The 27091-nt window shown below is 45.6% G+C and overlaps 1 protein-coding gene and 1 long non-coding RNA gene across 2 annotated transcripts; one reads left to right on the forward strand and one right to left on the reverse strand.

Annotated features, from left to right (window-relative positions):
- Positions 1 to 5535: 5535 nt before the first annotated feature.
- Positions 5536 to 20868, forward strand: LOC113990286 (transmembrane protein 182-like). Its single transcript, XM_027725551.2, has 5 exons — positions 5536 to 5688; positions 8244 to 8361; positions 10185 to 10283; positions 12856 to 12993; positions 20503 to 20868. The coding sequence occupies exons 1-5, from the start codon at positions 5536 to 5538 to the stop codon at positions 20730 to 20732; spliced, it is 738 nt and encodes a 245-aa protein (XP_027581352.2). The 3' UTR covers positions 20733 to 20868.
- On the reverse strand, positions 17506 to 20737 carry LOC120323537. Its single transcript, XR_005564074.1, has 3 exons — positions 20448 to 20737; positions 20004 to 20351; positions 17506 to 17637 (listed from the first exon to the last, which is right to left on the reverse strand). It is a non-coding gene; the product is annotated as an uncharacterized LOC120323537 (long non-coding RNA).
- Positions 20869 to 27091: the final 6223 nt, after the last annotated feature.

Below are 27091 nucleotides of genomic sequence, written 5' to 3' on the forward strand. Positions count from 1 at the left end.
TTAAATTCTGCACAGTAAATACCTAGAGAAGGATTCACTCAGATGGGTCGTTTTTATTCTGTAGATTGAGAGCTAAAAGGAAAATAAATCAAGTTGCTTGTCTGGGAATCTTCAATCAGGGACAGAAAGTGTGAGTCCCATGGCTAATTCTTGCTTGGGTTTTGTTTGGTGGTTTTTTTGGTTGTTTCATTTTGGTTTTGTGGTTTTGCTTCTCAACTGTGTTGTTTTTGTCCAGAATACCTGGATGTCTGAACCATCTTTGTCTTGTAAAGCATCTGTCATAACCCTGGGCATCAGGTACTTAAATAATGAGCTTTTCCCAACTGAGTTTCCCATCATGTAAAATCAGCTTTCTACAATATCATTATGGGCTAGTGAGGACCTTATCAAACAGTGGCTGTTTTGGAATTTTGTAATACTGTTGTAGGCAACAGTTGGGAAAAATGAGGATGCAGCCAGAAAATGGAACTGAAATGTTATCTGATGTGGAAAAAAGGAAAAAAAAAAATCCTTGTATTTTGTCAGGATTATACATTTTCAAGTCACTTCAGCACAACAGGAGACATTTTGATGGCAGGATCTCCCGGGTTCTGGCAATTCCAGGTGTTGTGGCTCGTGGCTGTGGCAGTTGCTCCATCCAGCCCCACATTCCCATGCACTGGCTGGATCCTGCACACATCCCAGCCCATCATTCCCTTCCAGCCCCACTTTGCAGTCCATAAATACCCCTCTGCTGCATTAACCATTTGCTTGATCTGCAGAGAAGACAATATTCCCTGCAGCACATACTTTTCCAATGAGTCACTCTGCTCCAAATTTAACCTTCTGGATACTTTGGAGTTTTTCTTAAAATTTCTTTACAAAATATAAAAGCCCAGCTAAAGCTTTCATGAAGCATTTTCCAGCTGCTCAGTGGCCAAGCCCTCTGACTAGTTTGTATTTCAGCCCAGAATACCTTTGATAATCTTTGCCAGTATCCAGTGTTGGTGGTCTTAAAATTCTACAACTGAGTGGAAAACTGTTAAATGCTCAGGCTTCAGAGCGTGCCTAATTAATTCTTTCCAGGGTTTTAGTCCTTTAAAAAGTGTTGAAAACACGGATTCAGTGTATCATTGAATATTGCATGGTTCTGTGGAAATAAATTGCATCAGTTTGATTCCTTCAGGAGTTCAGAGAGTTATTGCTCTGTGTTTACTCTGGAAGTTTACAGGAGTCTTTGGAAAGTTCAGGTTAAAATGGGCAGAAGTTGTTCCTGATGGCAAAGTGAGAGCCCAAAAGCCACCTCAGAAAACTCAGAAAGCACACAGATCAAGTAGCCCCTTCAAAAATCAGGCAAAATCTCCTTAGCACTCACAATTCCAAAAGGCATTTCAGCACGTGGACTTGTTTTAATATTTGTATTTTGAGCAGAAAATCACTCTTGTGTTTATTTAATTTCACAACTGCTTAAGGAGATTATAATGGCTTAATCCTGGAAAGGCCCAGCAGTGCTTAAGAAGCAGGTGAGGCAAATTTGAGCTTTTTTCTCTTTTGACATCAAGTCCTGCAGGGGATTCAACCTCCTAGGAAACATTAAGGATCTTTCAACATCCAGGCTTATGTGCTTCTTCCCAGAGACGTGGAGGCGGGAGACATGAAAGAGGAGCATGTGATGGAGATGAACTGGAGATTATAATTGTAATGCAGAATTAAAGGGGCAAATGTCAACATGGGTATCTGTTCCTCTCCCTTCCAGCACAGGTCAGGCTGGGGGATTGCTCTTTGTGACCATCTGGGGATTTTGGTGGCTTTTCCAAGGCAAAGTTGGAAGTGCTTGGGTAGCACTTATGGTCTGGTTGGCTTTGCTGTCTTTGGTTTCTCCTTGTTCTGAGGTTTGTGGAGACAACAGTAGAGGAAGAGACTCATGAGAGACGTTCACCTCACCTACCTGTGGAAACACTGCGTGGAACATCCTTCAGAGTGTGATAGATCATGGAATGACGGAATAATTGAGGTTGGAAAAGATCTCTAAGATTGAGTCCAACTGTTCCCCCAGCACTGCCAAGTCTACCACTAACCCACGTCCCCAAGTGCCACATCCACATGGCTGTTAAATCCCTCCAGGGATGGTGATTCCACCAGTGCCCTGAACAGCCTATTCCAGGGCTTGACCACACGTGATCATCAGGCCAAGCTCCAGTGCAGAAAGGTCTGAACATCTCCAAAGGGACCTGGGGGAGTCTCCACAAGCAGCCCTGAAATCTCATCTGTTCATCAAATTCCAAGAAATTTCTGCTTTCAGCAGGAAAAAGTGAAAATATGTTGCTCTAACTACATAAAATGTAAATTTTCCTGTGAGATCAAACCACGAGAAATAACGACAACACAGACTGTGCTGATGGAGCCTTTGATCAGTCAAAAGGTAAAACACTGATTCTAGGAAAAATCTGAGCTGACTTGCCCCAGCTTCTTGCTAGAACGTGTTTGTTTTGGAGATTCACAATTTCAGTTGAAATAAGTGGGAAAAAATCATCAGGATCAAATAGGAAGTAATAAAATGCTCAGGGTTATAACTTTGCCTTCCTTCCACCTAAGTCCTAGGGCTGTCCTTGGTGGCACCAGAGTTTGACCTCTGTGGATAACAGGATGCTGAAGGCAGGTCCCTGCTGGCACCACAGGAGGTAAGGGAGGGAAGGGTGGGTTGTTTTCCTTGGGAATTAAAGGGTATTTGTGTCTGAGTTTGCGTGGATCATGGTGGTGGTCAGTTAATACACCTCCCTAGCTTTGGTGTAGCTTTCCAGAGATCCCAACACAGGCTGCAAAGGACAACCAACATCATTACCAGTTTCTACAGGCTGTGGGAGAGACCACATGGTCTCATTGTCCATCGTGTCCAGGAATTTTTCAGACCCTGAAGGTGATGAGCACGTGCTTGAGGCTGTGCCAAGGAATCATGGAATCATCACAGAGCGGTCTGGGTTGGAAGGGACCTTAAAGATCATCCAGTTCCAACCCCCTGCCATGGACAGGGGCACCTTCCACTGTCCCAGGTTGCTCAGAGCTCCATCCAACCTGTCCTTGAAAAGGAACACCCATCAGGAGTGGGACAGTCATTGCACAGAGAGATGTTTTGACCTTGTGAACTCAATTCCTCTTCCACAGCCCAGGAATTTGGAAGATGTTTGACTGGGCACGAGGCAGCCCGTGAGGAGCCAAGGCTGGGCACCAGCAATGCTCTGCCTCAGCCATGCAGGGGTTTCTGTGCCAGTGGGACCCAGAATTGCTGAGGACACCTTCCAAATGGCAAACAGCACTAACTGGGAATGTGCATTAGCATAAATAGAGCAATGCCAAACACAGCTGACTCAAAACACACCCAGAAATGTGGAAGTGTGCATTAATCCCTTTTTTGTTTTTTTAAATTTTAAATGCACAAGTGCCCACTTTGCATTTTAATTTGGTGCAATTGCAGGGTGATCTACAAAAATGCAAGGCCTTGTCTTTGCTGAGCTCCTTCAAGAGTTGCCAAAGCTCCTCTGTCAGTCGTGCCCAGCTTTGAGGTGGAGATCACGAGGATTCTCCTCGTCACTTCAGACAGGTTGAACCAGAACTCCATGTTACTTAAATGGTGACTGAAATTACACTGATTGATGATTTAGGTGATAGATATGTTGTGATTTGTATTTCATTAACCCTTTTATGCTCAATACAAGGAGCTCATCTCACTGCAGCTGTGAGGTACTGATAACTGAGATAACTGTGATAACTGATAACTGTGGATAACTGAGATGGGTATGTTATGGAAAAAGAGTGGATGTGCTGGGATGGGTTGGGCTGGGAGAGGGTTAGTATGTGTAGGAATGGGATGAGTGGAGGTGTAGGGAGAGTTGACCACAAGCACCTGCATGGGAACCCATCGCGGGATCTGGGAGTGCTTCCAGTGGAGGTGGCAGCACACCATGGAAGGGTGAGTTCAGTGCCCATGGAGGGGCAGTGTGTGTTTATTCCTGCAGAATCACAGGGCTGTGGCTGAGTTGTGACCTGTCCCACCTTTCCTTTCTCCCTGTGTCAGTTTGGGGACTTCTCTGGGCAGGGATCTCCCTCCTGGATCCTACGGGATGCCTCGTGCTCACGTTCAGGTCGAACAAACAGCAGCTCTGCCCCTGTGACACTGAGGAAGAGAGAGGTATGACGTGCTGTTTAACAGCTACCTCTGCAATATTTAAGTAAAAACAATGCAGAGGATAGAAGAAATTATTATAATTTGTCTGTCATGCCTATAGAAGAAGACTGAGTATATCCATCAGTCCATAGACCTCAACAGTTGGCTACAAGTGTAGTCAAAATTATACCCAACCCTCTCCAGGTTCCATAACCAGTGTGCAGTTGCTCTAAGATACCCATATGATCACGAGTAACTTTAAATATTAAATTGATTTGGAAGTTAATTTGGCAATACAAATTCCCATAGGATAGGGAAGTCAACATTTCATCCCTCCCCCTGTTTAGAACAGGTCGTGATTTAGGCTGAGGTTAGAAAATCAGAACTTGATTTTCACTGTCATTTGAATTTCCTCCCCCAGCCTCCTGGCATGTCACAGGAATATAGTTATTGCCCTACAGAAATTATAATTTTCCTAGTCTGGCATCCCATTCCTGGCAGTGATCTACAGCAGATGCTCCAGCAGGAGCCAAAAATGTTAGGAACCAAATGGCAATGAAATTCCATTCAGGAATGTCCTCGTCCGCAGGAGACACTTCTCCCACAGCAGGTTGGGGTGGTGGCAGTGGAATGGGTGCTGTATAGGCCACTCTTCCATGGCAGGAGAGGGAACATCATCCTACAGCTGCACAGCAAGACACCCCAGGTGTGTTGGTGTGTCCACCTGCTTGGTGTGGCTTGATGTGGACCTGCCTGGTGTAGAGGTGTTTGCACTGGTTGAGTGCATCTCTTCCAAGAGGGCTGGGATATTTAGGATATCACCAGTATTTCAGGGTTATTCTTGGATCTCTGGGGTGACTCGATGTGAAAGGTGTGTTTTGTTCAGAGGAAGAAGGAGAAGCACGTTCCAGAAGTGCCACTTCTACTGCACTTGTGAGGACACAGCTGGAGGTGTCTCACAGCAAAGGCTGAGGACACTGAGGGCTCCAGGGTGTGGTGTAGATATTTTAGTTCATCTCTGCTCACACCAGGCTCATCTTCTGTTAATCTGTGCAGAAAGGCTGTTAAAAACTCCCTGGTGTCCGGGGAGTTGTGCACCGTGACTGAGGGCTCCCTGCTCCTCTCCTCTGACACGAGCAGCCATGTGTTCACTTGGAACCCTTCCTGCTCTGCCTCCAGAGCGATTTGTCATGATCCTTAATGCCACAGCTGTTTGGTTCCACCAGGTCATCTGCTTTTCTTAGTCCCGTTCCACCACCCACTGAAACTCATACCAGCCAGGAGATCATCCCCCATGGCCAAAAATAGCACTCCTCTCGCCCCTCTCTTCCAGCCACCCAGGAAAAATTAGGGTTTTTCTTCTTTTCTGATCCCCCATTCCCTCGTGGTGCCCCATGAAGGCTGGCATAGCTGCCCTGGCAGCCGGGATCCTCGGCGGCACCGGCGTCTTGCTCTTCCTCGTCGCCTTTGGGACAGATTATTGGCTCCTGGCTACGGAGACCTGCGGCGTCTTCGAGCATGAGAACAGCACTCTGAGCACCGGGGAGGTGAGCTCTGGAATCTTGTCTTGCTCTGCAACAATTAACTTCTGTAAATAATTTAAAATTTTTAAGTCCGTGACAATATTTTTGCTCAAAGTGACCTGTTAATGTAAAACGTCAGCCCGAGCTAGAACTTTCAATTTTTTAAAATGCAAACAGGCTTTTCCATGGCATTGAGCATTTTGACTGGAGTAAAGTGTGTCTAGGAAACATTAAGACAGCACCTCTGTAATCTGGCAGATATGAACATTAGGGAATGAAAGGCAAAAATGTGAGAGCTTTAGTTGTTGACAGCATTTCCCTCTAAAGACAAAAGATATCTGCTGATATTTGCCATTAAAAGATTTCTCCCTCTGTAGTTTCTTCATTTAAAACTAGTTCATATTTAAAAGTGTGGGGCTTGGTAATCACTTACATCTGAAGTGATACAACTGCAGCAGAGACAGAAAACAAAAGTGAACATCAAATGCACAGCAGTGTTGACAAGTTCCTGCCCATCTAACAAGAGGAGACCTGTATATTTTCAAATTAAGGTTTATTGCGGATTTTAGTTAGTGAAAAATGTAATTTCTGAAGGACAGTTTGGTGTTTTAGTGCCAAGGACTGGTGTCACTCGTTCACAGATCCTTTCTAAAGGTGGATTTTCACTGCACTTGCTGTTGTCTGACTCCTCAATGAAATAACAGCCAGCTCAGTTCCTCGAGCCACCCACTCCTCCAAAATGTTTTTGTGCTGATCAATGTGTGGCTTCAATTACAAAATGACAGGAAGATCCTTGTTGTGTGCAGACTTTTTGTTACTTCAAAGTTCAATCCAATTAGGCTTGATTTTTTTCCCTCGTGTGGTGACTCACCCTGGGTGAGCATCATGATGCCAGCAAGAAATATTTTCCTTTCATTTCAGAATCCCACAATCAAACGTGGGGCACTGTTTGCTTGAGTCATGGTTTCCAAATGACTTTCTCTGTTGAGAAAAAAACCCATTATGATGGAAAAACTGCCTGAAGAGGTGAAACAGGGAGGGGATCTTTACCATTTCAGTCAGCACAGTAAAGCCCTGGCGATGGCAGTTGTGGACAGAGAAGTGCTGCTGTTTTTGAGCACTTGGAAAGTGACAATGTTAATTGTTTCCCATTTTTGTTGTCCTTTAAAGTGGAGAGAGCAGAGATGGTTCACTGCACGCCGTGAATAAGCATCTCAAACATTTCAGATACGCTCTTGGCCAAGTGTTGCCGTGCCTGTCACCGAGGCAGAGCCACTTCAAAGGCACCAGGCAGAAACAGGAGCTGCTCTTACTCTTCCCTCTGAGCTATTTTATTTCTATTTCAGACACTGTTTCTATTATTTCTATTTTTGTTGCTGTGTTTTTACCTTCTCTGTCCTTTCTTAAACCATCGAATGCTGTTCCTCACAGATAAGGATGGGCTGAGTGGCTGGCAAACAGTGGAATTGCTGTGGATGCACCAAGTCAGCAGCCACCCAGCTGACTTGGGAGGCTGAGGGGGATCAGGGCTGAATGTTACCCTTGTCACAGTCAGTGTTTTATCCTGAAAGGAAAAGGAGAATCAGGTCAGAGCTCTGGAATCTGCCATAATGGATGAAAACATTGAGGTGAGGGGAGTATAAAGTCTCCAGGGAGACCTCAGAGCCCCTTCTGGTGCCTATAAAGAGGCTCCAGGAGAGCTGGAGAGGGATCTTGGACAAGGGTCTGGAGGGACAGGACAAAGGGGACTGGCTTCCCACTGCCAGAGGGCAGGGTTAGATGGGATATTGGGAAGGAATTCTTGGCTATGAGGGTGGTGAGACCCTGGCACAGGTTGCCCAGAGAAGCTGTGGCTGCCCCATCCCTGGGAGTGTCCAAGACCAGGTTGGACGGGGCTTGGAGCAACCTGGGCTAGTGGAAGGTGTCCCTGCCCATGGAAGGGATTGGTCTTTAAGGTCCTTTCCAAGCCAAACCATTCTATGATATGATAAGTTCCTTCCAGCGCCTCCCTGTTGAGTCCCATCTCCTTTCTGTAGTTCACAAGGTCCATTCCCATGTGGACATTCCCCACCCTCCACAAAACATAGTTCTGTTGCAGTCATGTTTCCTTTACCACACTGTGTATGATAAAGATAAAATTGATTTTGGCTGTAGTTTTAGCAATTTTTTTTACAAATAATCCTTGGCTAAACTTTACAGTATCTTCCCTTCTGGAAAGACTGAAGCCTTGTGCTCACAGGTCTGGTCTGGGGGTTGAAGGAAGGGGTTTAAGAAGTAGAACACACCCAGATGCTCAGCTCCCTGCCATACCCATCCAGCTCTGGCCATCAGTGGTTTAAGGATATTAAAGAAGAAGCTGGTTTGTGCAGGTCTGGATTTTGGATAATTTGTTATCAGAACCTTTTGGAGCTGTGATACAGAAAGCCAAGAACAGCAGCTGCCTCCTTGTTCCCCCAAACCAACTCAAACAACAAATGAAAACTCTGTCAGAAAATGAAAGCAACACCTGTCCAAGCAAGAAAATACACACTTTGTACCCTGATCTTCCCTGTGTCAGCTGGACTTTTGTTCCTCCACAGGCTGAAACGCCGACAGAGACCAGAAAGGAGATCCTCACTTTCCACCACGAGGGCTTCTTCTGGAGGTGCTGGTTCTTTGGTGAGGGCCACCCAGAGACCATCTGGACCTTCTGGTACAGTGAGTATGATACCACCACCCTGTACCCACAGCAATTGCTCATGGTTTGAGTGGGAAACGATCACAAGGAGGGCTCCCAGGGATGCTGAGATGGTTTTATTTCATGGTTTTCATTCTCATTGTCTCCCTCCCAAAAGCAAACCTGGCTCACCCTTTCTGTGTCCTTTCTGTGCTCTTTTTTAAACTTGGATTTTGCTCTCAGAGGGCTGTTCACAGAAATGTAGAAACATTTTTGTGCCATTTAATAAATCATTTTCAAAGTCTTATGAAGTGGTGGCCTCGTAACCCACCTCATATACCTCCAGAACCCTTCCTCACATACCTCTTGATGTTTGTGTTCAGCTAAATTTGCTAAACTTGAGCCCATGCCCTTCCTGGTCTTCTGTTTTCCACCCTATTTTCCACCATCAGGGTGCTGAGCATTCCCATCTCCCACTGATTTTAGCACAGGGGAGGCTGGACATGCACATGTGTGGTGTCTGCACGCTCAGGACCAGTGGTGGACCATGGAGGGCCATAAACACATGTGTTTATGCTCTTTATTTTAAGATCTTGCCTGCTTTGCTTTTTTAAGGTCATTCAAATTACACGTGAGAATAAACAGAGAGGGATATCAAATAATTATTGTTTTTTTTTCTGAAAGCACATTTACTCTTGCAAAAAAACCCCAAACAAACTGAAGGAGAAGGTGAAACCTGTTCTGAGACCCCAGCTGCTGCTGACTGGTGGCCCTTGTGCAGTGAAGGGTGCTGGATTTAAACACCACTAAAACCTTGACCCTGTGCCCGCTGGGGCTTCGACCCTCTCGGAGGTGCTCATGTGGTTGTGGAGCAGCACAGTGGCCTCCTAGGGCTGCAAATAATGCAGGTTCCCACAATAAATCTACTCTGCATTGATTAAAATTTCAAATGACTTTGCTGTCTCCCCCAGCCCCTGACCTGTTCCCTGTAAAATCTTGCAGGAATAGTCACTGCCACCATTCAACTGAACCGCGTGAGGTTTTTCACACAAAGTTTTTGATGAGGAAAGGACAGGCTGGAGAGAGGGAGTTTGCTATCAAATTACATTGTATAAAAATACGTAATGTAATGTCACCTGAAGTGAAATGACTCACTCTGATAACTGGCAAATTTGTGCTGCTTCTCTATGTATTTATTATAATAGGATTGATCATGGCAAATTAATTTGCTGCTCTCGTGGATGTAATAATTAATTCAATAGGTATTCCATAGTCAATTTAGCATGAACTAATGTCCACCTATTATAAAGTGTTCCTTTGAGCTGGGGAACATATTTAAATAAGTGGCCAACCATTAATTAATTCATTTAACATTCATTCTATTACTGTTAATCATGATAAGCCTCAGTGGTATTAATATTGATGGGGCACTTCTGTTCTAATTGTGCTTTTCCTTCTCACCAACTGGAGATCTTGTAAGGAGCCCTGTTCTGGTACCCAAACACCTTTGCCACTTCCAGGTGTTCTGGCACATTCCCTGGAGGAAAACAACGGGAATATTTACACTGATTTCAGTTGTTCCATCTTTCGTGATTTACATCCACCTAAGACTCAGATTATGAAAATGAGAACATGTACCAGTAGCAGACCCAGATCCTCTGATATCCCCCCTCTCTCACAGTTTTTATTTATTTTATTTATCTAACCAAGATTTACCCTCCTTCTTTCCTCCTCAGCCTTCTGATTTCAGTGAGGGTTTTGCAGGTTTTACACGACAGCACGTCCCCATGTGAGTGCTGTAATGGTGATTCTGCAGAAAACAAAAGCAAACAGGGATTTAATGAATTTTTTTACTCTTTTTCAGCCAGCCAAGCACACCCCAAGTTCTGCATGCATGGATACCTGTTCCCCATGCCCATTGCTCTTGGACCTTTTCCCCACCCCTCCTATGACACAACTGCAGGTGGGTTTCTGTCCTCCTCCCCCAGCAGCTCCTTTCCCAAGGGATTGGATAGAGATTTGGGATGTGTGTCAGTCCCTTGTAAATGCCTGTGGCCAAGCATGGGTTTTTGGAAGACTCCTTTATACACTGGCCTTGCTTAGTTAGCTGCCACAAACCGTGGGCACATCAAGATGTTCTCCCACATCTTCTCTGCTCCAGACCTGCCATTCCTGGCCATGAGCTGTGCACCCTCCCACTGTGTGCTCAGCAACTACTCCCATGAGCCAGGCAGGAGATTAAATCCACTCTGTCCCACCTCCTCGCTCACTGGGAGGAGCTGGAGACAAAGGGCTTCGTCCAGAAAACCCAAACCTATGCCAGTGCTGACTCATTCCTAGAGTGAGGCTTCCTGGGAGAGCTCTGGTGTTGATTTATTGCAAGACAAAATAAACAAACACTGGAAAATCAGTTAAAGACCAAATTGTCAGAAGATCCCCATAAGTGACTGGCTTATGTTTAATACCCTGAACACGGCATGGTTGGAGAGCTGCCTTTCAACCAGCTCCCTTTTTATTTATGTTTCTCTATATTTTCCGAGTTCTTTAATGAATCAGCTGCTGTTAGGAATTTTAATTTGCTAAATTGGTGGCAGCAGCTAGAATTAATTCAATGATCTTTTTTGAAATGAATTGATTTCTTTAAATAGTGTGCATCAGTCTGCGCTGCCTCCGGGGATGCAGGGCAGACGTTCTGCACAAACAAACATCTTGACCTTTTCCTTAGCCTTTAGCAGTACCTTTTTTTATTTTTAGTTTTTTTTTTTTTTTTTTTTTTTTGTTATGAGAAATTAATTAAAAAAAACCCCACATTGTCAGTAGGAGAATGTGAGGGAGAGCAGCCAGTTTCTCTTGCTGCACTGTGCAGAATTCCTGCCCCGGGGAACACACCGTGGTGTCAAATGGACACGAGGGACCTGTGGATGGGAGGAGGTGGAGGAGCTGGGTGCGGGATGTGCAGCGAACACACGGATTAAGCAGTGGGATTTTTCCTGCTTAGGAGAGGCAGGAATGACGTCCAGTTTCTGAATGGTCTTACTGATAAACACACTTTTTTTCCTGTCCTAAATAAAGGGCTGGAGGCATCTGCCCTTGTCTGTCAGCCCCGGCTATGAAACCCTGCCCAGCTGCCTCTCTTGGGACAGGTCCCAGGAAGATCCCGATGTTCATAGAGATCTTTTCCAACCTTAATGATTCTATGGAGGTGCTGGGGAGGGAGCTCTGCCTGCCACCCACCCCTGTGATCCCTGGGGAGATGAGGGGGATGTCTCAGCCCCCACATTTAGGACGGTGGGAGCACCGGGATCCTCCACTGCCCCAACTCCCTGCAAAGCGCCCACGGGGGCTGCAGAGAGCAGTTAACACTCCTTTCGTTTTTAACCAGTCCATCCTCATTTGCAAGTGCTGACAGACCAGGAGGCTGTCCAAGAAGAAGGGTCCTCCAGCTATTACCTGCTCCAGAGATAATTCTGCCTTATCTGCATCCTCTGAGGCTCCCTGAGAGAAACGGGTGACGGGAGGTTAAACATGAAAATGAATTCAGTGGTTTTGGAGAGTTCAAGATACTTATCTCTGCCTAAGTGGCTCTCCTGACAAAATGGTTTCAAATGAGGAAAACGCATCTCCTCGGTATCATTTTTCTTTCAAGTGTGAATCATTTCAGCATTACCCACTTGCTCGTGCTCGGCTTAAATCTCTCAGACTAGAGCTTCTGAAAAACAACAGGAGGAGTGAGATGTGCTGGTCTGAGGGGATCAGATAAATCAGGGGAGCAGCAAGTGGGGCATGGGGGGGGGGTCTCTGCTAGAAGACACCACCTTTGGCTAAGCTTTATAGCAGTGACTGGAAGAGACTTGGCTGCAGGGAGGTTGAAATAAGTGGACTGAATCCCACCCTGTCCCCTCTTGTGGGGTGTGATGGACACAAGCTTGCTCAGCCCCGGGTGGGGTGGTTGCCCGAAGTCACAGCAAAAGCCCCAAGCTCAGTGGATGAAGAGGCAGCTGTTCCCCTCTCCTGTTCTGTTCAGTCACAAAGGCCATTAATGGGGGAAATCAGGAGTTCCCATTTTCCCTGCAGTCCTGCCAACAAACACTGCCCTTATTTTAAACCAGGAACCTGGCACCTTCCCTAAGTGTTAATTAAAACAGAACAAAGCTCTGGGCTGATTCCACCTCTCCAAATTTTGCTGTTTTCTTTCCTTTCTTACCAAGCTTTTCCATCCTCCTCCAGGCCCAGCTAAGCACAGTGGCCTTTCCTCTCCCCCCTTTTGTGACCTGCTTCCCTGGCAAACCCTCCCAACCCCTTGTACTCATTCCAGTCCCATTATGTAGGGCATGACATTCACCCTGAACTTGCACCAGCTCCAGGCAAAGCAGGAGCCTCAGCTCTGCCTGACACGACACCATTGCAGGTGGTTGTTTTTGCTGTTGGTTAAACACAGAGTCATTAAGGTTAGAAAAGAAGTCCAAGATCTTCAAGGATGGACTGAAGAAAGCCTCTTTTGGTGTCCTTTGCCTGACTCCCCTCCTGTTGTGCAGTGTACAGAGGGTTCTGGACGGCGTTCATCCTGCTGGCCGTGGCTGCTGCTCTGGTGGGGGGGCTCCTGCTGGTCTGTGGAATTCCCTTCGTCAGCCCCCACTCCTACAAAGTGGGAGGTGGATTCCTCCTGCTCTCAGGTAAGGGCATGGAATGCAGGGGAGGCAGAGGGGGATGAGGTGCTGCCGGGAGCTCTGGTGGGAGCTGCACTGCTTGGAGTAAATTATTTCCCTCTTCCCTTTCCCTGGAATTAAACCCCTGTGAGCTCTGAGCCATATGAGTTGAAGGTATCCCTGGAAAGAGATGGCCTTTAAGGTCCCTTTCAACCCAAACCATTCTGGAATTCCATTATTCTGTGCTCAGTCAGGCTTTAGCAAGATAGTCCTTCACAGAACCCCAGAATATGCCAAGCTGGAAGGGACCCACAAGGATCATCAAGTCCAACTCCTGGCCCTGCACAGGCCCATCCCCAAGTGTCACACCCTGTGCCTGAGGGATCATCCAAACCCTCCTGGAGCTCTGGCAACCTTGGTGCTGTGCCCACTGCCCTGGGGAGCCTGGTCAGTGCCCAACCATCCTCTGGGGGAAGAACCTTTTCCTGAGATCCAACCTGACCCTGCTCTGACACAACTCCAACCATTCCCTGGGGTCCTGTCCGTGGTCCCCCAGAGCAGAGCTCAGTCCTGCCCCTCCTCTGCCCCTCTCGAGGAAGTTGTAACTGCAGTGGGGTCTCCCCTCTGTCTTCTCTTCTCCAGGCTGAACTTAATCCTATCAAAGCTGAGATTTTTGAAAACTGCTTTTTTTTTTTTTTTCTACTCTTCTATGCAACCCAGACAGGCAGAGCCTTTTATTTGAGTAAAGCTGTGTTAAGCCTGTGCAGCATCAGCCCCACTCTGTTCCCTGAAGTCAGGCTTTGCATTTAGGCTGCTCCTGCCTCTGTTGTTAACATCTGGAAACCCACAGAGGGATGAAAGGCAAACCCTGCCATCCAAAATGGGAGGGCTGGCTTAAGGAGACCTGAAAAGATGAAGCGGTGGCACAGCAGGAAAATGAATTAAAAATAGGCATTTATTCATTACTCCCACTGCAGTTACAAATGATTCCATTGAATTATCACTTGGGCTTTTTCCTTTTCTGTATTTGAGAGGAATAACTGGCTTCACTACCGGGAACTCAAACTCAGAAAAAAGCTCTTTTGCCACTCAAGCAGCTCCAGGCTGGATCTCAGCTGAGCTGTGCCAAGTGAAGAACTTGGTAATGAAATCAGGCCTTTCTCTGAAAAACCACAGCTTAATTACAGATCCTCCACCCGGTCCTGCTTCCTCATATCTGGCATAAATCAACCATGAGGCAGTGTCTTTGTTCTCAGTTTGGGCTCTAAGTGTGCCCAAATTTGGGGAGAGCTGAAAGCATTAATGAAGATATTTAATAAGAAAGGTCCCAAAGCTGATCTGTGTCCCCAGATGCCACATCTACCTGTCTTCTAAAGCCCTCCAGGGATGGGGACTCCACCACTGCCCTGGGCAGCTGTGCTAGGGCTGGACAGCCCTTTCCAGGAAGAAATTCCTCCTGATGTCCAACCTGACCCTCCCCTGGCACAGCTTGAGGCTGTTTCCCCTTATCCTGTCCCTTGTTCCCTGGGAGCAGAGCCTGACTCCCCCTGGCTCCCCCCTCCTGTCAGGGAGTTGCAGAGCCAGAAGGTCCCCCCTGAGCCTCCTTTTCTCCAGGCTGAGCCCCCTCAGCTGCTCCTGGTGCTCCAGCCCCTTCCCCAGCTCCGTTCCCTTCCCTGGACACGCTCCAGACCCTCAATGTCTCTCTTGTCCTGAGGGGCCCAGAAGTGCCCCCAGCACTGGAGGTGCCCCAGCAGTGCCAGCACAGGGATGGGCACAGGGCCTGTGACACTATTCCTGATCCAAGCCAGGTGCCCTTGGCCTCTCACCCACCCGGGCTTGTGTTCAGCCACTGTCAAGCACCCCCAGGTGCTTTTCCCCCAAGCAGATTTCCAGCCAGTCTGCCCCAAACCTGTAGCTTTCCATGGGGCTGTTGTGACCCCATAATGGATAAAAATCCAAGGGTTGTACCAAGGCAGGAAACTTTCTCTTCCCATCCGTAACCCAGGCCCCAGGGAGGGAGCAGGTGTCCCCAGGGAGTGTGTCCACTCTGCACGTTGGGCAGAGATATCACAGAAAAGGGTGTCGAGTGAGACTGAAAATCTCCTTTCTTTTTCTTTTTTTTTCATTGTTTTTGCACTTTATTTGACTACTTCTTGATTAAAGGGCTGGGGCGTAGAATGTGACACTTTTTAAGAGAGCTGATTATGCATCACATAAACCTCTTGGCATTAGACAAAGATGCTGCTGTTAAAACTGAAGTTTGTATTAATGCAGCTTCAATGTGAACAGCAATCATTGTTATTAACAGTCGTTAGGGGAACGAGTTCAGCTGGAAGACACTTCCTGCTGTATTTTCAATCCAAATGAGAGCAGGAGGATGCAAGATGTTTTTCAGCAAAGTTTCCTTAGTGTTCCAGCTGTTCCTTTTATTTTGGGGGGGGCTTATCCTGAACTCAGGTCTCTGGATCCTGCTTGGCCTTGGCTTCCTGATGGATTCAGCTTCCATCTCTCCGTGGCTATTTTCTCGTTATCCTTTCCAAAAATCTTTTGCATAATTGTGCTAAGCAGCAGGAACAACAGATTCACCACAGCTTCAGCTCCCCAGCCACCCCTTTCCCTGGGACAGCGGGATGTGGAGGGAGGGATGATGCAGGAGAAAGCACTTCTTGTCTTCTCATCATGGCCTGGGGGTCAGTGTTAATTAACCTCCCTTGCAGAAATGCTCTCTCCTCGAGGAAGTGTGAAAATGCTGGCAATCTGTAGAGTGGGAAGGTGGGCTGGCAGTCGGGTGGTGAGATGGGGCACCACGTTGACCTCTCAGGGAATCCTTCGTAGGCAACTCCATTCTGCCCACGAACCCCCTCCTTTTGGTGGAGGTTGTGACGGCACAGCCATGGTTAATCACTGCAAAATGATGTAACTTTTGCCACCAAAAGGCTCTAAAAGTGTTGAAAACTCACTCCCAAGCATTCATGGATAACCAGCCTCACATGGTCTTGAGGAGTCACACGTGTCCCTCTGTGCCAGGGGAATTCAGTGCTAAAGGGTGAAGGTTGTTATTGTTCAATAAACCCTTTGGGTTTCCTCTCTGAGAAGCCTTTTTTTTTGTCCTTTCAAGGGGACAAATGTGACTGTGTGCCAGCACTGTAACCAATGGACTGCTCCATGGGAGGTGTTTCTGGGAGCCCTTTCAAAGGGCCAGAGCCACATCCCTTGATTTCCTCTGCTGGGTGACTTGGGAAAGGCAGCCAGAGCCCATCTGGCATTTGCTGCTGCTGCTGCATTTGTGCATCCACTGCCCCAGCTGGGCAGCCCTCCCTGCCAGCCTGCTCCCAAAACCTGGAATACACAAGTAAATAACCAGTGTGCTGCTTCCCTTCCAGTATTTGCCATCCCGGCCTGAGCTTCGGCGCTTCCGAGGGGGTGGCAGATCCTGCCTGGTGACTAATTGTCCCCTTGTTTCAAAAGTCAGATGACAACATGATTAATTATCACTACAGTGTCAGTGAGAGAGATGGGTGAACTCTGTGCTGCAGCTTTTGGAAACTCTTTGAAATGCTGAGGCAACTTTGCTTGTACTTCTTCCTTTTCTCTACCTTGTGCTCCTCAGTTTTGATTCCTTTCAGACATTAGAAGTGAGGCCCTGGCACAGGGTGCTCAGAGAAGCTGTGACTGCCCCATCCCTGGAAGTGTTCAAGGCCAGGTTGGCCAGGTCTTGCAGCAACCTGGTCTAGTGGGTGGCATCCCTGCCCATGGTGGGACTAACCTGTTCTTCAATGTGACCCAACAGCATGAAAAAAAGAGGCAGATTTCCCAGTCCTGTGAGTTAAAGTGCTGAATTTTTTGCTCAGATTATCCCAAATCCAGCAGCACTTTGGCAGTCTGAGGCTCCCCACGTGCAGTAAAGGCTGACACTTCTGGAAGGGCAGCTGAAGGTCACCCCTCCATTTCCTCATTATTAACATCCTTAAGAGGCAACTGGTGAAAGAGGAGAAGGAGTCAAAGTTCATTATTGTCATAATTAGCAGATTGCACAAAAGTTCAGTAGCTTCCACAGAATAAGAGTTAAAGATTGAGTTCACTCACCTGTCCCTACAATTAGCAGCTATAAAGGTGTCACAAGGAAGTCAAGAGAGAGAAAGGAAAAGCTCGACTCCAATTTACCCACAGGGAAGATGCAGCTCTGGGAGGGGGGGATGGACCACTGGGGTCCCTCGTTCTGCAGCGTTCAAAGGAGACAGATTTAATACCCCACTTCAATTTGCTTGCAATTAGCCCCTCCCCAGAAGATGCCATTGACCTCATCAGCACTGAGATGGAGTTTCACAGTTAATTTTTTCCTGTACCATCCTGATGAACAGAGGCAGAGAAGGAGAGAGATCACCTGGGTAATTTTCCAGCGGCAGAAACCACAGGGATGCTGAGAGCATTGTAAGGATGGTTTGGTTTGATGAGGTCTTCACTTCCCCTTCCCCAAACCCAACATGCATCCTGTCTCACAGGTGTGGGTGCCGACGCCAGTCTCATTTTTAGGGCAGAAAAACTGCGTTTTCTTCAGTTTTTCATTTTGCTGCTCAAGGGAGGAGGGAATCTGTCTCTGCACACCAAAAGCTGGCAGGAAACGAGGATGACTTTCCAGAGCATCCAAGAAAGGAGGTGGTAAAGTGAGACCTGTTCAAAAGATGAAAAATCCAAAATAAAACCAGCATTTTGAAACAAAAATACCAAACACTTTGGTAACATGGAGGTGAAAGCTCCTGGTTTTGTTGCAATGAAGAGTCTGCTGATGGCTGTGAGGGTGACAAATTTTAGGCACTTTCATGAATACTTGTGAGTGCTCCAAACCGGCACTTTTAGCTGAGCAATTTTTGTTGAGCTGCCCTTTCTCTGCGCTCCCACCGTCCTTTGGCTGCACCTGCCCTTCTGATTTTCTCTTCTCGCTGAGGACATGGTGCAAATCCCAGGGACTCTTTGTCACTCAGCTGTAATTATTCCAGGGAAGAAGGCTGCTTACTTTACAGTTTCTTGTCATTTTCCCAGAGTGTGAAAACATTCTTAATTTAGATGCCATGGCCGTGCCATCACCTCCAGTACCTGTTTAATAATAAATGCTTCCCTACCAAGGCCTGGCGCTTCTCCTGGGGCAAGGGGAGGGATCAATCCCAATCCTTAGCTCCTGCCGAGGTTGGGGATGGGGCCACCACTTGTGGGACTTTTCACACCCTCCTCAGTAAGAACTGGAAGGTTTTGACCTGATTACTTCAAAAAAAAAGGAGACTTGCACCATCTAAATTGTCCTGGGTCAAGTCAGCACAGAATTCCTGGTTATTTAAAGAAAAACAGGAGAAATCCAAAGCACTTTACCAGGCCACGTTCTCTCTCCCACTGGGGCCACGGTTTCATTTGTGTCTCTTACCATAGGTATTATAAGTTAATGAAATAGAAATTGATCTTTAAAAGAGCACTTTTCAAGGTTCAGTTGCTATCTAATTAATTTAATTTTAAATTACATCGGTAATAAAGACTTAATTGCCTTCTTATCAATACATTGTATTTTGTAAAGGACATGCGACTATTTAAACACACGATGGTTTTCTTACAGTAGAATAATTGGTATTTTAAGCATACAACTATCATGGTAAGTGTAAAATATTTATTTGTGCACTTAATTTCAAGTGGTATCAAAACCTCAATGAACATGCAAATGTTCCAGCAGCTGCTGTTTAACTCCTCGCCTGCCTCTCCAGCGAACACAAGGGCTTCTCCACATCAGGGAAAACCACTTGAAATGACAGTGTAGGGTGAAGTAAAGGGTATTCATGTGGTTGCGCTGATTTTTTGTTGATAAGATTCCATTTTTTAGGGTGTGGGAGGCAGTGTGATGGATGTGACAGTTTAGGATGGGTAGCTTCAACTTCTGTATAACTCGTAATGAGCACTTTGAACCCTCTTACCTTCCTGTAAGTCTGATTTTTGGGTGTTTATATCCATCATAAACAGAATCACAGTAAAACACTGGCATGTTTTCTCTGACTGAGGATTCAGTAATCACTAAGCAGATAAATCAACATCAGGCTTTACCCCCTTCCTTTCCTTAGCAAAAGAGTTGGATTTTGGAGTGTATAAGCTGCCAGGGAGAATAATGAAATATGCTACAACTACCTTTGATTTAAAAATGGCAAGGGGAGAAATTAAATCCTGCAGAAGCCACAACACATCCACGGAGCTGTGTGGCAACTTGTCAACCGAATTAATTTTGAGCTGTTCACTTCTACCATAAAAATATTATAAGCTGTGATGTATTTCTTTCATATGTGTGTGTGTGTATTTGTATCTATATGTTATACAGCACCTTTTAAAAATAGTAGCTTCTGGCTGTGAAGTACCAAGATCAGATATTACTGAAGTGCTTTCAGACCTGTCATCACACCATCACTGCTGACTGCAGTTTAAATTCAACATATATTACGACTAATATATATTTTTAATTTTATGCTGTAAATAGTATTTGGGCCACTCTAGTTTTTGTCATCTGCTTCATACGGGGGAAACTAAACCTCCAGCACTTGGATTATGGGGAAAGGAGGTTCCTATTAAGGCACTGAAGGCCCCAGGTCCAGGAGGTGCCTGTTCACCACGTGCTTTTCAGATGTGACCAAGCTCTTCCCACTGACCTTCGACGGGAATGCAGCTGGAAATACGAGATGGGGAGGTCTCCTGGGAGACTTGTTTGGGTCATGGGCATCCTGCGAGGCCAGGGAGGCTCCAAGGAGAGCAGACCCCTCCAGGAGAGATGCTGACCTTGCACTCACTGCTCAGGCTTTGTGTGGCCTCAGCTCTCATCTGTCTGGCTCCAGGAGGGCCAGGAGGTCTCACTCGCCCATGTGAAGTCTTTGTAGCCTCCTGGTAAAAGCTGCTTATTGTTTTTTTTTTATTTCTCTGTTATTTTGTAGCCCATCTAAGATTGGTATCTCGGGGCTACATGCCTTTCCCACCCTATTATGTGTTATTTCCTTGCAAAATAGGATCATCTGTACCTGCTGGGGGTGGCAGGTTCAGTTGCCATCAGCAGGACTGATTCCCATATCCTTGCATTTCTAAATTGGAAGTTGGATCTAACAGTGCTTGGAAGGGTAGATATAAAAAAGGAAAAAGTGAGTCTTGGTGTCTCCTCATTCATCTCAGAGAAATTCAAAAGGCAAAAAGGCACCGTTGGGAGAGGAATTCAGGTCCCTGCTGAGAACATGAGTGGTGTTCACGATGGCTCCTCGTGCCCGTGTCCAGGTGTAGCAGAGCCTGACTGTTAAAGCACGAGGTGTCAGTGGGCAGGAACTTGTCACAGTGTGGTCTCCTCCAGGACAAGAGGGCTTGGCTTCCACAGGAACCTGCAGAGAAACATCATGGGTAACAATGCTGCGACAGTAAGCTTTGGCCGAAGGACCTGCGGGGATAACTGGAGATCTGTTGAGATCTCTTCTTACTTTTACTCCCGTATTCCATGTGCAGACAATAACTCATCTCCGTCTCCCTTTCCAGGAGGTTTATTTCTCCTGCTGGTGTTTCTCTTCGTGATGTGGAAGGAGTTTGCTGCTGACTTCCAGAAGTACATCCTGCTGGAGAGGAGCGAGAGGTGCCTGGACGACGTCCCCGTGCACGTCTACTACGGGTGGTCGTTCATGTTCGCTGCAGCCGGGGTACCCCTGGTCCTGCTGGCTGGACTCCTCTTCTTCCTGGTGGGCAGAGACATTATGGAGTCCCTGGAGTAAGACAAGTTTGGAGAAGGCTTTGGTGATGTAAAGAAACAGGCACAAGTTTTTGAGGACTAGATCGTTTTTGTAGCTATAATCGTCAGGGTAAATTACACTCGCTCTTACGTGGAGGCAGGGCTGGAGCACTGAGCATCCATAGAATAGTTTGGGTGGGGAGGGACCTTAAATCCATCTCATTCCACCACCTGCCATGGGCAGGGACACTTTCCACTATCCCAGGTTGCTCCAAGCCCTGTCCAACCTGGCCTGGGACACTTCCAGGGATCCAGGGGCAGCCACAGCTTCTCTGGGCAACCTGTGCCAGGGCCTCCCCACCCTCACAGCCAGGAATTCCTTCCCAATATCCCATCTAACCCCGCCCTCTGGCAGTGGGAAGCCAGTCCCCTTTGTCCTGTTCCTCCACACTCTTGTCCAAGGTCCCTCTTCAGCTCTCCTGGAGCCCCTTTAGGCCCTGGAAGGAGTTCTTGGGTCTCTGTGGATCCTTCTCTCCAGGTGAACACCCCCAGCTCTCCCAACCTCACTCCATTGCAGAGCTGTCCCAAAACCAGCCCCAGATGCAAACCCAGCTTCAGCATTTTTACATTTTGGAGAAGTTTAGGGGTGTCTGTGGGCTTTGCATGAGCTTTCTCTGCAGCCCAAGGAAAAGCAGCTCCATGGATTGTCAGCAGAGCCCCACATCCATATTCAGCAGAGCCGGAGTTTTATGGCATTCCCAGCATCCTTGTTTCTTGTAAAAGGTAATCGAATCTGGCTGCAAGGGGGACATTCTAATGTCTGTTTCTGAAAAGCAATTAAGGATGATTTTTTTTCCTTAGCTGGCTCTAATTGACGTCAAAGGACAACCTTTTTAATGGGATGTCGGGAAACACGAGAAACTTTTTTTTTTCCTTAAAAGCCCTGATTCTGAAGATACAAATTTACCTGGACCTAACCTAACTTTCAATAAGGGAATAAACCAATTTCTGTGGCATGAAACTTAACCTGAATTAATTAGTATTTCTTTACAGCAATGTGTTACTCCACATTTAATATTTTCCCTGGACACAGTGTTGTGGGGATCCACATCCCAAAAACTGAAAGATGGTCAGGGTCGAGGGAAAAGGAGGGGGACAATGAAACCATGGGTTATGCCTGTGCCCCATCAGTTCTTATAATTTCTCACTATAAAATCCCTTTGAATAATGTTTGTCGTTACTCTGAATTGAATATTTTCCCTGCAGACAGTTTTGTGAGGTTTCTCGACCCAAAACCAGACAGATGGCCAGAATTAAGGGAAAAGGAGGTGGAAACAATAGCATGATATCATGGTATCTCCTTGGATTATCTGTGCCCCATCACTTCTCCAAGTGATAATTTGTCACTATAAATTCCCTTGGAATAATTTTTGTCGTTACTCTGAATTTAATACTTTCCCTGGACACAGTTTTGTGAGGTTTCTCAACCCTAAGCCAGAAGGATGGTCAGAGTTGGGGGGAAAGGGGAAGGGGGCAATAGCCCTGGTATTTTTTCTTTGCTTGGTTGTGGTCGACCCTGTGAGCCAGCTCAGCGTGGGACCTCGTATTCTACGGACTCTGCACAGGAGTCAGCTCCACAAGGACAATTTCCATATCATTTAGATATATTTAAATTCTTCCAATCACTCAGGTGCCCCTTGTCTGACGTGGCAGTGTCAGAAGAACAAAGCATCCCTAATTCTACACCAAACCATCCAGGTGCTGGGGGGGGGGGGATATAATTTACACGGAATATGCTTTGGAAAGACACTTGAGAGATGACAAAGATTTGATCTTGTCATGTTTTTTGGGCTGGATGGTGATGCTTTGAAGTAGTTTGTGGGGTCTTTGCTTGCTGAGCTCGTTTGCATAAATTTTAAATCAAACTTCCTCCAAATGTGTGCAGTTCTCCTGAATGTCAGAGTTTGTGCTAAACATACATCTCCTGAGCTTTATGTCATGCTATTGACTCAGTACAGTTAATTAATAATGGAATGTAAATCTCTTCTAGAAGACTGTTGGCAGTATAAAACTGTTTGTTAATGCTCTTCCCAAAATATTATTCAAGTCTGGCATTTCTTTCCTTTTGGAGCAAGTTCTAATTATTCTTTTACAAGATTCATGGCATACATAGAGTGAGAAATTGTAATTCCCACATGGAAAGATTAGTTCTTTCATATGAATAACTGGCTTGGTCTCCAGTTCTTAAGCACTATTCACACTGTTTTCCCTTCATAGAAATTTTATTTGAACAGAATTGGGATATGCAGGTAAAGATCGTGTTTTTTCCCAGGAAATGGATGTTTTCATGACGTTTATAAATACACAGATATTTCAGTGTTTTATTTGGCCATTCTAAACTGGGTTTTTTCCTGGTATCTCCTTGGGTTATGCCTGTGCCCTATCAGTTCTTCAAGGGATAATTTCTCACTATAAATTCCCTTTGAATAATTTTTGCCATTTAATTATCTATTCAGTGTGGAGACGAACACTTATGGTCACAAAGAATAAAAGTATATAATCCAGGAGCAGAGGAGGTCAAGATTTACAGTCACTTGCCTTTCCTTGATCCCATAAAACAAACCAAGCATGCAGAAATGATGATCCCATAAGAGACACCAGGGCAGAAGAATGAGAATGCAGCAAGAAATCCATCAGACTTATTGGTATCTGTGAAGCTGAGCATCCCTGAAGTTGTGAATATAGAAGTGAGTTTTATATTATAGAATGAAATATTTATTAACTTTCTCCATCTGTTCTTTAAAAAATTTAGTTTAATGTCATCAAGGCATTTATGGAATACATTGAGCTGAATCATGCAGTCATGCCTTAGGGAGTAAACCATCCCTGGAGACCTGCTCTTTCTGGATCAGCTCTAGAACAAGCAGTAGTTTAAAACTCCATCATTCTTTGGAAACACAGGTGGCTTTCAATCAGTCTTGAATAGAGAGTGTTTTGTTTTAAATATCTTTGGTATTGAGCACAGTCTCTCTCCAATAGTCATCTGGTATTGAGCTTTTGGGTAACCCCATCAAATTCCCCTATTTCCCATAGGTTTGACAAATCTCCCAGTATTAGATATAGATATACATCTAATAGTCACAACAATAAGAGGGAATGATATTATAGAGCTGCATAACTGAAGAATTGACTCCTCTATTAAAACTCCACATTTACAGCCAGCACAAGGTTAACCAAACACCTTTTTGGTGGAATAAAGAGTTCCCTTTGCTCTCAAGTTTCCTGTGACGAGCAGAGCTCAGGCAGACAACGTTTTGTGCGAGAATCATCATTTCTGGAGGAGAAATTTCAAACCCCAACCTAACGAGCTCAGTGGTGAGGTCTGAAACTGCAGAAACCACGTTTTTGCTTTCATCTGTTGCATGTGAGGAAGTTTGATGAAAGGATATTATAGAGTAGTGACAAGGACCTAATTCTGATCCAAGTTTTGTCATTATAAATCACGAGTAATTCCGAAGATGCAGCAGACCCTTATCACTGTTAAACATCTGTAAGTCAGATCAGAACCGGGACTAATAAATACATTCAAAGATGCATAATTAAAACAGTGATTTCACATCACTCTGATGAATTTTAGTCAAGGATTTCTTCAAGGATGCTTTTCTCAGATTAGCATTTGATGTTAGTAAGCAATGAATAATTCCATTTTTTCTTTCCAACATCTGGGACACTTCCTGCTTTATTTGCTACTTACTGAACACTCTGCAGGAAATATTAATGAATCTTGGGTGTTGAAATGCAGGCCCTGTGATCGTGCTCAGGAGGCAGAGTTACGTAGGAGAGATGATGTGTCTTGAGATTAAGAGGCTGGATTTTGGTGAAGTTGGAAATTGGGAGATTTGCCAAACCTGAGGGAGAGATACAGGGATTTGAGGAGGTTACCCAAAAGTCAAGTCCCTGTAGCTCCTTCTTTCATAGCAGGGAGATTTTCCCTCATACCTGGTAGACAACAATCGATAATAAAAGTTTTTCCTGTTGGTCAGATCAGCTCTTTTACCAGAAAACTGACACCCAAGGACTCCCTGAGGCTGGGAAGGTGCTGATACCTGGGACCACCTGACTCAAGGAGACCCGGACCAGGAGACCAGCACTCCATGAGAGCATCACTGCCATGCCCAGTTGCTTTCTCACACTTCCAGAGGCCTGGAGGGTTTTCCCTTTCTTGGTAAATTATAAAATTCTGTGTTTGGAGAGCTCTGCTGGCTCTTCAGAGAACCCTGCACAGACCTGAGCTAAGAACCAGAGGCAGGAGAGCTTCCAGAGGAGGAAAGAAATGTCCTTCTGTATTAGTGTGGAGTGAATTTGGCAGTTCAGACCTGACCAGGAGGGTGAAAACCCCCTCTGCCATGGAAAACAGGTTGACAGGAATTTACCAACCTTCATTCCAGCCACGTGTATAATCCCCTCTGGGATTGCTTTGACCCAGCAGCACTTAAACCTTTCCACTTTTTCTTTTTGTCCAGAAAAATCCGTCTTCTCTGGACAGGAACAGTGTTTTCACCTTGGTCACACACACTCCTGCTGCCTTGGTGGGCTCATGGAACAAAAGGTGGGGCTGCAGAACAAGGATCTCCCCCCAGAAGGTCCCTCCATCCCCTGAGCTCGGGGTTGCAGCAACATGAGAGGTGCCGAGGCTTCGCATCCCTACGGAAGACAACCCAGGCAGATTCCCAGGAGCATTCCTGCCCCAGCCCTCATCCTGCTAAGTCAGCACCTTCTGCAGTGCCTCTTGTCCCTCAGGCACCGCCCAGGGAGAGGCACAGGTGGGGTGCAGCAAACCAAGACCCAAACCAAATTAAACTAAATGAGGAAATCCGGGCTGGCCCCACGCTCTGAGCACCGGGCTCTGCATTAGGGCAGGATTAAGCCCTATCAGCCCCAGCCCCTTTTACAAGAGTGCACAGCACCTCAATCCTACAATCAATAAGCTGTACATGCTGCAGCACAAAGAGCTCTTATCTGCAATACCACTTTGAATTTAGTGAATTTATTTAATCCCTGATGCCTGCAGAGCATCAGTCCTGTCGGCTGGGTTAATTTATTTATTCCGGTGATGTATTTTTAGTCTTTCAAGTCCTTGACATTTGAGAAGCAGATTTTCTTTTTTTTCCCCTCCCGTTTCCTAAAAAAAAAAAAAAGTCTGAATTGGAAAAAAATTATTCACAGAAATGTATTATTTTTTTTCCTAATTCATTCCCCAATTTTTCTCTTGGGAGCCAAGGGAAATACTATATCAATACTAATAACCATACACTAAATGGGCTGGGGAGGGCTCCTTTTTCCCCTGCTTGGCAGAGCCTGTTCCTAAATCAATGCTGGACATTCACTGATCTTCTCTCTTTCTTCTCATATTTTTTTTTTCCTACTAAGATTTTCTCTTCCTCTTAAAATAAATTAAAAATCACCTATTCTTCAGTTATATCCAAAATTCTCTGCTGTATTTAGTTTGGGAATTGTCATGAGTGCATGTGATGCTCTCATCTCTTGGAACTTGATATTTCCAGGTAGGATCAGAACCTCTGGCTTGACCCGAAAGAACCAGTGGGTTAAACAGTGTGACCACTGTTAAAAAGAAATATCAAATGAAAAAACAGTCTGCAGCCACTGCTGTGGTGCTGTAGTAGTGATTATTATCAGAGCTGTAAAAAATGCACTTTAATTAACCCACCTGGTAGGTACTAAACATTTGGTTATGGAAGAGTAAATTGAAGCTTTATAAGGTTCAGGATCAGCAGAGAAGGAAAAAGTCTCACCTGGCCTTGGCTGACTCAAAGATGGCTTCAGAAAAGCCAGAAAAATTAAAAATAAAGTGGCATGAAGGGCAAGCATGTGAAAAACACAGGTTTAATTCTATATTCCCTGTCTATTTATTTTCCCTATCCATTATCCAGTGTTTCCCTGTGTTTACATTAAAAGAAGCAACAAATGCTGAGCAGAAAGAGCCACCCCTAGAACAGGGACAGGGACATTTCCCTGGCAAAACATATCACATGTCCTCAGAAACAGTTTTGTAGAGTCACAGAACATGATTGGTTTTCCATTTGAGATGTTGTAAGAAACTTTTGGGGTTTTCTTGTATTTAAAAACCAGTCAGTGGGAGAAGATGTTCACAAAGCATTCAGGGCTCAAAGAACATTGGCTGAACTGGCTGATTTAAGATTTTACTACTGAACAAACTTCACTGGTTACAGGCTGGAATAATTGCAGGGCACTGTGAATAAATACGTTCTGAAATAGGGGCATCGATTCTAAATATTTCCCTGCCAAAAAAACAAGGGAAATGTAACAATTCAGACAAATCACCCTCAAAATTGGTCCTGCTGGGTGTTGAGGTGGAGACTT

The sequence above is a fragment of the Pipra filicauda genome, unplaced genomic scaffold (genome assembly GCF_003945595.2).
Source record: "Pipra filicauda isolate LSUMZ 115617 unplaced genomic scaffold, ASM394559v2 scaffold281_size1565311_pilon, whole genome shotgun sequence".
Taxonomy (NCBI): domain Eukaryota; kingdom Metazoa; phylum Chordata; class Aves; order Passeriformes; family Pipridae; genus Pipra; species Pipra filicauda.